The 9,632-nt window shown below is 53.4% G+C and overlaps 1 protein-coding gene across 3 annotated transcripts in view; it reads right to left on the reverse strand.

Moving 5' to 3' along the window:
• POU2F3 (POU class 2 homeobox 3) overlaps nt 1-9,143 on the reverse strand; it is a 75,183-nt gene extending 66,040 nt beyond the window's left edge. Inside the window, exons 1-2 of one of the 3 annotated variants that reach the window (XM_038535897.1) lie at nt 8,983-9,143; nt 2,197-2,265 (exon numbers count right to left, since the gene is read on the reverse strand). In XM_038535897.1, the coding sequence (XP_038391825.1) occupies nt 2,197-2,265; nt 8,983-9,010 (97 nt within the window). In that variant the 5' untranslated portion in view covers nt 9,011-9,143. Of the gene's footprint in view, nt 1-2,196; nt 2,266-2,906; nt 3,013-8,982 lie in introns of those variants that run through there. The other 2 variants (XM_038535901.1, XM_038535898.1) reach the window with 2 other exon arrangements.
• Between the last annotated feature and the right edge of the window lie 489 nt (nt 9,144-9,632).

Consider the following 9,632-nt stretch of genomic DNA (forward strand, 5'->3'; position numbering starts at 1 on the left):
CTTTCTGTAAACTACAGAATCATAGGATCTTGATGATGCCACCAGACGTAATGATGATCACAGCTGCCATGTGTCAAGCACCGTGAATAGGCTTTAAACATCATCTCAGGGAACTCCCAACCAGCTCTCTAAGACGGACATTAATTGCCCCCCCTCTATAGCAGAGACCAGGCTAAGCTAACTTATCAGATCGTATCAGTTGGTGAGCACCTAAGCTCCCAGGTCTGTTTGACTCTACATCCATACCCTTTGAAGATCACCTGTTCCTTCCTCCTAAAGAGGCAAAGTGGCTGCTATAATCCCAGGAGAACCCTGGTATGGCACTCAGATTCCCAAAGTCCCAGCGTGTGTCTGGATTCTTTCTCCTTCAACTTCCTCTGTACACAGCTCCCATGGTTCCAGAAGGGAGGTCAGAATGTGCTCAGATTATCTCCAACACTTTCGTCTTCCTCACCCCCACCCAGGATCTGAACACTCTCGCTCCTGGCCCACCTTTTAGGGTTCCACGTAGCTCCTTCCCACTCCCAACACTGTTACCTGGACTTGGTAACAGAACACCAGTGCTAGCCTGCTAAGTGTGGTCTTCTTCATACACGGACACTCTCTTAGCTGTGCCCTCACATACCTGGGGCCACATACCAACAGAGTTGGCTCCAGCTAGCCTGCTATCAGAAGAGGGCAACACAGCTTCTCCTGAGAGTGGCTTTTGGAGTCTGATTTTTTTTTTCCCCAGGGAAGAGTGTCAGAGCTGAGATTGTCCCTATCCAGCTGAACTGATTTGATTTTATTTCATTAAAGATGTTATTTATTTATTTTGAAAGAGAGAGAGAATGAGTACAAGTGAACAGGGGAAGGGGCAGAGGGAGACAGAGAATTCCAAGCAGACCCCTCACTGAGCACAGAACCGGACACAGGGCTTGATCCCACAAACCTGAGATCGTGACTTGACCTGAAATCAAGGGTTGGATGCATATCCGACTGAGCCACCCAGGTGCTCCCAACTGAACTGATTTTAAAGCCTTGCTCCTGTTCGTCAGGTTGGAGGAAATTTTCTTCTCAACTGGAGAGAACAAGTGCCTCCCTCCACAGACCCTCAGTAAAACATACTCAGCAATTAAATCAATTGAAAAGTGAGTGCAACTGGCCCACATTCTCCTGGCCCAGCTATTCCCACTCACAAAGAAAAATATAGAACCTACACCTCTAATGTCTATTGCTACCTGTGCAGTAGGCACTGTTTCAATATTAAATTGAGGGGCAGGAAAGTTTATGGCAAGTGTATCCTGCAGGTGCCCTCAACAAGACCCCCAATTATCTTGTCCCTGACCCAAGCTTCAAGAATGGGGTTAGACTGCACCTGAAGACTTGGGAAAAGAGTTTAGCTCTGGGGGACATTGATTCTCTTCCACTTCTAATTTCTATGTCTCTAATGATCCAGATGAAAGACTAATTGAGGTCTTGTTGGAAGGCTATTAAAGTTATTTGGTGGTGTTACAATTTATACTCATGTTTCTTTAAGTTCTTTTTAATTATATGGAGCTTTCAAAGCAAAGCTTGTACTGTGGAGTTGAAAGCAGAGAGCTATGAAACTTTCTTCTCAATTCTTTCCTGACCTCTTTCTCTTCTTCACAAAGCAAAGTCATCTTCCAGGCACCAAGCCTTTCTTTCTGGTCTATTTACCACCCACATGCATGTAATTTGGAAGAGGAACACTTGCGCACGGGCCTCTTTGGCTAGTTCCTTGAGTAAGGCCTGTTGAGAAATCTGGGGTTAAAAGGCCTTGGTCCCCATCTACTGAAGACACATTGTGCTTTCTGTCCTGAGCAGGAACTGGGACCACAGCCTGCTGCTTCCACGGGTATTGGAACGGCCCATGGCCCATCAAGAAGTGGACCTCCTCCCTAATTTTTGTGTTTCCATTTTGTTTGTAAGGATCTGGCTGGCCCTTTCCAAGCCTAGTTCCAGAGACTTTGTCCCCCTCTAGATGGATATCTATAGTTCGAAGCCTCCAGGGTCATAGCCTAAGGGAATTCCTTCACTTCCTAAGACCCAGCTTTGGGGTCTGATTGGCTCAAAGACTGAGATAGAGAAGAAAAAAAAAAAAAAAAAAACACCGCATTGTTCGATGATCATTTGCAACAACTTGCTCCCACCCGTGCTTTTCTTGTTTCATTCCCCAGAAGAGAAGACCCTTACCTGTCTCCACCTGGCTGAGGGCACTGCGAGCATCCGTGGAATCTGCTACATCCCCACTCATCTTGATATCTGCAGGGAAAACACAACTGATTTTAATAACAGGTCACAATTTTTCTTGCTATGACATATGTGGCTTTAACTAAACAGCAAAGATGAATGTGTAATTACAACAACCATCAGACTTTCAAATTCCTGATTCCCGAACATACAACCATTAGAATATTCATAAGCTTGGGGCACAAATCCCCTCCTCCCAGGCGCGCCTCCTTTCCCTGGCCCTTTCTTTCCCCTCTTCTCTGCTGCTACTGTGGGATCTCTCACCTTTTGCATCATTCATTGTCACTTCCTTCCATCACCAGGTTCAGTTGGTAAAAATTTAACAAGGGGAGGGGTACAGGGTGAGGTAGGGGGTGGGGAAGAATGCTTCCCATTTCCAATCCTCATTGCCTCTGGGATTTGGGGGATTGATTTTATTTTTTTCAAGTAGCATAAGAAATATGTCTCCCCACCCCCCCACCTCCCCTCCCTGTAATAACTCTACCCTGGGAGGTGAGAGTACCCCTGAACCTAGGCTTGCCCTTCTCACCTTTCTTGACCAGTTCCTGCCCCTGTTCTCTGTCTGGTTCTCAGACGTCAGCTCACTGTCTGGGGACCAAATCCTAGCTCCAGCGTGGCCCTCCGGAGATCCCTTCTCCTCTGGGAAGCCTTACCTTCTTTCCTACTCCTTCAAAGTGCTCTGGGAGCAAGGGATGGTGGGCGGGTCAGTGCCCCGCAGACGGAGAATACCTACACCAGGCCCGGTCTCAGCCCCCTAGGGCTGCTGGTCCGGCCTCTCTGCCCTGCTTCATTTCAATAAATTAAACATTTACCCATAACAGACAGCTGCCACCACCTAAGAGGCCCCCCCCCCCCCCCGCCCCCAAGTCTTCTCCAGGATCAGCAGAGAGAAGCAAAGAGGCAACTTTGAACTAACTCCCTCTCTCAGCTCCTCTCCTTATTAAACCACCCAAATACTGAAGCCGTTAAAGACAGAAGAATATTTTATTCAAATCGTGTTGACCCCCCCTACCACTACCCCCACCCTCTTCTCTGGGGCAGCACTTTAACTCTTTCAAACCAGATAAAGTCTTGGTGAGGCAATTTGCATACCCGGCTCCCCAGCCAATCCCTGCTAAGCATGCAGTCTTAATTTGCATCAGGTAATCAGGCAGTTGGCAGTCTGGACGCCTGAGGTCTGGAGATGATCGGGGTGAGGGGAAAGGGTGGACCTCCGCCCCAGGAAAAGCGGGGAGAAACCTACTTTTTAATTTTTATTTATTTATCTTAGAACAATGACGTGGGTGGCTCTGGCAGAGATTGGAATCGTGGCCCCTGGGGGTGTGGTGTCACTGCAGCGCAGGAGGGGCGACTGCCCCGCCAAGCAAGACAGAGGCGGAGGTTCAGAGGCTCTCCAGCCCTTAGAACGCCCCAGAAGCAGAGGATGGAATAAGGCACTTTGGGGAGCCGCTGTGGCTTGAGGAATATTTTGGAGACCCACCAAAGTGACGACTCCCAGGTAAATCCTCGGAGCTCCATGCAGCGCCCTCCAGACATCCGCACTGTCCCGCACAGTCAGCCGACCTCTAGGGGAGATCTTGCAACCACACCCTACGACCTGCCTCACTGCACTACATTTAGGAAGGCTCTTCTTGAACCTAACCTAAGTCCTTCCTGCTGTAGTTCGAAACTGTAGAGTAGTCATGCGTGAATATGCAGAGCTAGCGTGGGTCACCTGGACGCATCTGCAAAGGGTTCAGCTACTGCTCACCTTCTGCTCCAATAAAGAAATGGGCTTGCTTCCTACTACCCCGGAGCTGGGCATTGCCGAACAGATCTGCTCAGCTCATGCTTCCCCCACAGGGATTCCTCAACGGTGCTGAGGAAAACGTCAGAGACTGGCCCCTCAGGTTTTTACACTGCCTCAGTAGCACCCAGAATTCCAGAGCATCGGTTTGGGTGGCCAACAGACCTGGATTTAATCCCAGCGCCATGGCTAACTAGCGGGGGGAACTTGGCCACGTATTTGAACCTGTTTTCTCAACTAAAAAATGGGAATAATGCTACTTCCCAGAGTTCTTTAAGCAGCCAACAAAATATGAAAGAAAACTGCCTGGCACAGTTCCTGGCACAAAGTAAGCTTGAAATAAAAGAATGAGCTAAACAGATAACTTAGGCTTCTCTGTTAGTCCCCTTGGCCCATAATAAGAAATAGCTTTGGGGACACTCGCGTGGCTCAGTGTTTGAGTGTCTGCCTTTGGCTCAGGGTGTGATCCTGGGGTCCTGGGATCGAGTCCTGCATCAGGCTCCCCACCTGCTTCTCTCTCTACCTGTGTCTCTGCCTCTCTGACACAGAGAGAGATTTAAAAATCCCTAAAGATTTTTTAAAATCTTTAAGAAAAAGCAAGCAAGCAAGCAAGCTTTGGTTTTCTGTCTCAGCACTATCTGATAGACATCCTCCAAATTCTGACTTCACAGGGAAAGAGCTCATGGGGACGGTACGGGTTTAAGAGGCAGTAAGGCTGGGACGATGACCAGATTCTCAAATCAACTTATTTCCAATTCCTGACATTTAAGAAGGGTAACTGTTTAGCTAAACCACAATTCCATGCCTGTAACCCAGATTCCCTTCCGACACCCTTTCCCTGCATGCCTTTAAACGTGGCCAAAACCCATCTCTCACTCAGCCTTTGAATTAGCTTAAAAGGTCCTTCTAATCATGTCTAAAAATGACTTTTGAAGGTGGCAAAGGCCCACACTTTGCCAGGACATCTTCTCCTTTGATACACCCATTATGGGAGCGACATGGTAACGCTTTAGGATCGGACAGGGATTGGAGCCTGATGGAGGGGCAGGCTGCGATGATCTGTAGAAGCTCTTGGTCAGTCCCACAGGATGCTAAGATACTGAGAACCAGTTCTAGTGGGTAGGAGGCTGAGGCTGATGGGTGGGACGAACTCTTGGGTCTCAGCCTAAAAATGGGCCAACACCGAAACTCCCCAAGACGCCATAGCCCTTTGCCTGTCTGACAGCACTTGCCGGGGCTGAGGGAGGGAGGTGTGGGGTGGGGCTGTTCTTATCTCCGCAGGCAGGCAGGCAGGCAGGCGACTGAGTGGGCTCCTTGCCATCACTCCCTTCCCTGGGGAGGCTCCACTGCTCAGTGTAAGATCCCAGATCCCAGACGCCGACCCTCATCTGGCACCAGTACCATCACGTTCTGAAGCTGGGGCAAGACATTGGCTGCTGGCCTAGCCCTTCCTGTGCCTTGGCATGACCCATGAGCAGCCCTTCTTCATACATCCGTGAACCAGGATGTGCGTGGGAGCCTGAGGAGCAAAGTCCAAGGGGCGGCATCTTCCCCAGGCCGCAGGCTGTGTCCACAGTGTACTGGAACCTCAGGTCCAGGCTACACCGGGGAGGCAGAGAGCCTCCCCTTCTCTCTCCTACTGCTCAGCTCCATTTCTCTGAAGGGAGTGCAGCTCCCTCCAGACTTCTTCCTCCCATGATGGCCAGTGGGGGCACTTCTACCAGAAGGAAACCAAGGGGCCCACTGGTCCTCTGTCTGAGCCAGTCATGGCTCCAATTCTCTCCTGAGACAGATTTCTGTCACTTCTTCGAGAGGAAGCCACTCCCTCTCACCACGAGACCTTCCAAATCCCAACAGTATTCCAGAGCTGTAGCTGGTATCAATCTGTGAGACTTGATCCCAACCTTGATAGGCAACAGCTCACTGTGAGCAAAAAGACAGAAAAAGAGATGCCCTGGGGGCAACCAGGTGTCCCCCTGGGGCCAGATTCCCAGTGTTTTCCTGTTTCTTCCCTCCCTCTCCAGCTGTCTGTCAGACTCTGGTCTAGTCCTCTGTCTTTTTTTTTTTTTTTTTTTTCTCTATTTTTGATCTGGGAGCAGGAGCCTCCCCCTCCTTGGCTGGGGTGCCCCCGTGTCTGGTGACCTCATACCTACCCAGGTGTTCATGCTCCTGGAGAGAGATGCTCTATAAGGTACAAAGTGCAGAGACCCCAGGCCAACCTGAATCATGGCTTGCACCCGGGTCATCGAGTAGAAAGATGGGCCGACTTGGGGGCCACAGGACTTGTGGACCTGAGTGTGGGACCCAGTGCAAGAGTACACAAAGTGTGCTCCCTCTTTCCCCCACTCAAACTGTTCCAGTAAATCAACTGAGGAGGAGTCCTCCAAGGGCCCAGGACTGGAAATTCATGGGGAAAGTGCTGTTTGTGAAGAAAGAGGAGAATTATTGTGGGCTGGGGGCTGGGGATAAGACTCCAAAGAGACCAAATTTCCACCAAGAGGATCCTGGACTGAGACCCTAGAGAGGGACCCTCCCTCACAGACCCATGGCCAGGCCCACACTGAAAGACCCCACACGATGACCTCATATTGAAAAGCCCGAGAAGACTCAGCAAGGAGAGCCCTAAAATGGAGAGGGATCCACAGAAAGTCCCAAGCTGAGAGGTCCCTTTGAGATGCCACTAAAGGGGAACCAGACACCACTGAGGCTGAGCCTGAGAGAGCTCACAGGGTGGTGAGGGTGCAGGCATACTGAAGAATTGGGCTGGGGAGGGAAATGTAGACAAGTGAGTCAGGTAACCTACCCCAGGCGGATGGGAACCCTACCTTGGGTTTAGCTCAATCTCCCCTTTCACGTTTGGAACCCCTGCCTCCCGGAGGGAGAGACGAGACGGTGAGGGAGGTGTCAGCCTGGAGCTTCCTCCAAGGCCAGGGTAAGGGGGGCTTGGCCCTCTCACTGCCCTCCTCTCTGCCAGATGCTCTTAGCCCCTTAGGCATTTCCCTGCTGGGTCCCAGCTGTCCCACCTCCTCCCACCTCCCCCAGAGCAGCAGCCTGCGTAGACAATGGGATGGAAAACCCCTAGGAAGTCTCTGATCTTGTCACTAAAGAACTTCCCACTGAGGCCCACCTTTCTGAGGCCTTGTTCCCATTCCTGCCTAGGGATTCTTGATGGGAAGTGAAGTGGGGAGAGCAGGGAAACTGCCCCCAGGAATGCCCAGCTCCATAGTGGTGCCACAGGGCCTGGAAACACTTTCTCCAGATATTGGATGACACCCAGTTGGATGCTTCCTTTGGCCTCACCTGGCCCTTCCTGGCACGTCCTAGCACCTGGGGATCCACACAGAGTCAACATCTCTGTGGTAGCCTGACTTCATTCAACCCTGCCAGGATCCTGTCAGGGAATGGTGGACCCTGGGTCTCTCCACACACCTGCTGTTGTCTGTTTTCAGGATGAGTGGGTCCCAGGAAAAGCCAAAGCCTCTAGACTGCTCTGCTCCTTGGGGTCAGTCAGGAAAACTGCCTCTCCTCACTCCTCCTCCCTACTCCTCCAGAAAGGAGAGCAGGTACAGAATTCCTACCAACAGCCCTGCGATCCTAAATAAAAGTCACGTGGTGCTGCCCTCCCTCGCTGAGAGGCACATTGCTGGTTTGAAGTGGCCAAATCAGTTTTAGCTTTCTACACCTTGAGTCTGTTCCCCACTCAAACCCTTGGACCTCTGAGAAGGCCCACCCTAGGGCACCTGGGTGGCTCAGTGGTTGAGTGTCTACCTTTGGCTTAGGTCATGATCCTGGGGTCCTGGGATCAAGTCCCACATCAGGCTCACTGTGGGGAGCCTGCTTCTCCCTCTGCCTGTGTCTCTGCCTCTCTCTCTGTCTCTCATGAATAAATAAAATCTTAAAAAAAAAAAAAAAGAAGAAGGCCCACCCTAACACCAAGCATGACCATTCAGGATTAGTAGCCCCAGCCCCAGCCCCTCTGCTGAAGGAAGGACCAGCAGGATGAATGGAGAGGCCTCAGTTCACATCACGCCCACCTACCATTCACATAGGGGATACTGACTCCTGGGAAAACATTTCTATCTCCTAGCTTCCTTCCACTGAGGAAAGGGGGGCTTGGTATCTGAATCCATGGCACGTGGAACACGGAGAGTGCACTTCTCACCACCCCCTCTGAGACACAGATATTGGAAGCACCTATCCCACAGGGCCATGGCCCTGCGGCTCCTCCTTCGGGGTCCCACAGAGCTCCTGACCCGCACCAGAGCACGGCTTCCCCAGCACCGCCGGTATCCACAGAGCCTGTGGGTGGACACACCTTCACACATGGGGTCTGCTCCACCTCCCCCCCACACACACACACACAAGAGGACAGTAGACTCCCCTCTGCTACACGGGGACACGCTGTCACAAGCCCTAATCCATACATACATGTGTGGCATGGCACCTGCCCCGGGGTGTGCCTCTGTAACTGCCAGCCCCCCCACCCGACCTTACAAATGCCCACTTTGCCTCCACTTCACATTAAAGGACGGAGACACAAAACACGTAACATGTGGATACAAGTATTTTCCTCACTTATGCACTCCCAGGTCCACACCCCTGGCTGAGCGAGTGAGTGAGCCACCCTTCTGCAAGCAGTGAACAGAGCAACTTCAGCCCGACTCCAGGGCTGCGCAGACCCGGTCCCACTCCTCTGCCCCGCTCCAGATTGGAGGCTTCAGAAACCCTCCCACCCCGCGCCGGGGAGTCCCCACCTCCATTCTTCTCCAGCCTCCCCAACCCCCCCCCCCACCATCCGCCTCCCCACGCCGGCCCCCGGTGACCCGCTATCCACACTGCCATCTCCTGGTCGTGGAGAGATGGACCCCCCAACGGTGCGTCCCTCCTTCGCCCCCTCGCCCCTCCGCTGACACCTGTCAGCGCTCGCTCCCCCCGCCGCTCACCTGTGCGCATGGGTTCCAGATTGACCATCCTGCCCCAGGCGGGGCCAAAGGCAGCGCCCCCCCAGGCCCCTCGCGTCTGCCCCAGCCGGGCCCCCGGGGAAGCCAGGGTCTCTCCTCCGCCCCCGCCGCCGCCGCGGAAGCCGCCGCCGCTGTCGCGCGCTCCGCTGCTCCCGCCCGGGCAGCGCTCGGCTCGGCCGGGATTGCCACACGCCCAGGTGAGCACGCGGCGCGGCGCGGGGCGGGGGCCGCCGGCCACGCCCCCTGGCAGGGCCCCCGCGCCTGGCCCCGGGCCCATGCAAACCCGTGATTTGCATGCGCGGAGCTGGGGACCTGGGGAGGGGGCGGGCTGCGGCTGCGGCGGGTCCCCGACCCTGCGCGACACCTGCGCGCCCTGCCCCGGCCCGCGGCCCCCCCCTGCCGCGCCCGCAGCGACCCAGACGCCTGGGCCCGCTCGCCCTTGTTAGGAACCCCCGGTGGATGATCCGGCCGGGGCCGAGCTGCTGTCTGGACAGACTCCCAGAGGGTAAGCCCTGCAAGGAGTCTAGAGTGTTTAGAAAAGCCGTGGGGGTGTTCCGGAAAGACTCTGGCCTTGGAATCCCATCTCTCAACGGCTTTCCAGCTGTGAGACAAGAGACGAGGCTCTTCAAGGC

The sequence above is a fragment of the Canis lupus genome, chromosome 5 (genome assembly GCF_011100685.1).
Source record: "Canis lupus familiaris isolate Mischka breed German Shepherd chromosome 5, alternate assembly UU_Cfam_GSD_1.0, whole genome shotgun sequence".
In the NCBI taxonomy this organism is placed as follows: Eukaryota; Metazoa; Chordata; class Mammalia; order Carnivora; family Canidae; genus Canis; species Canis lupus.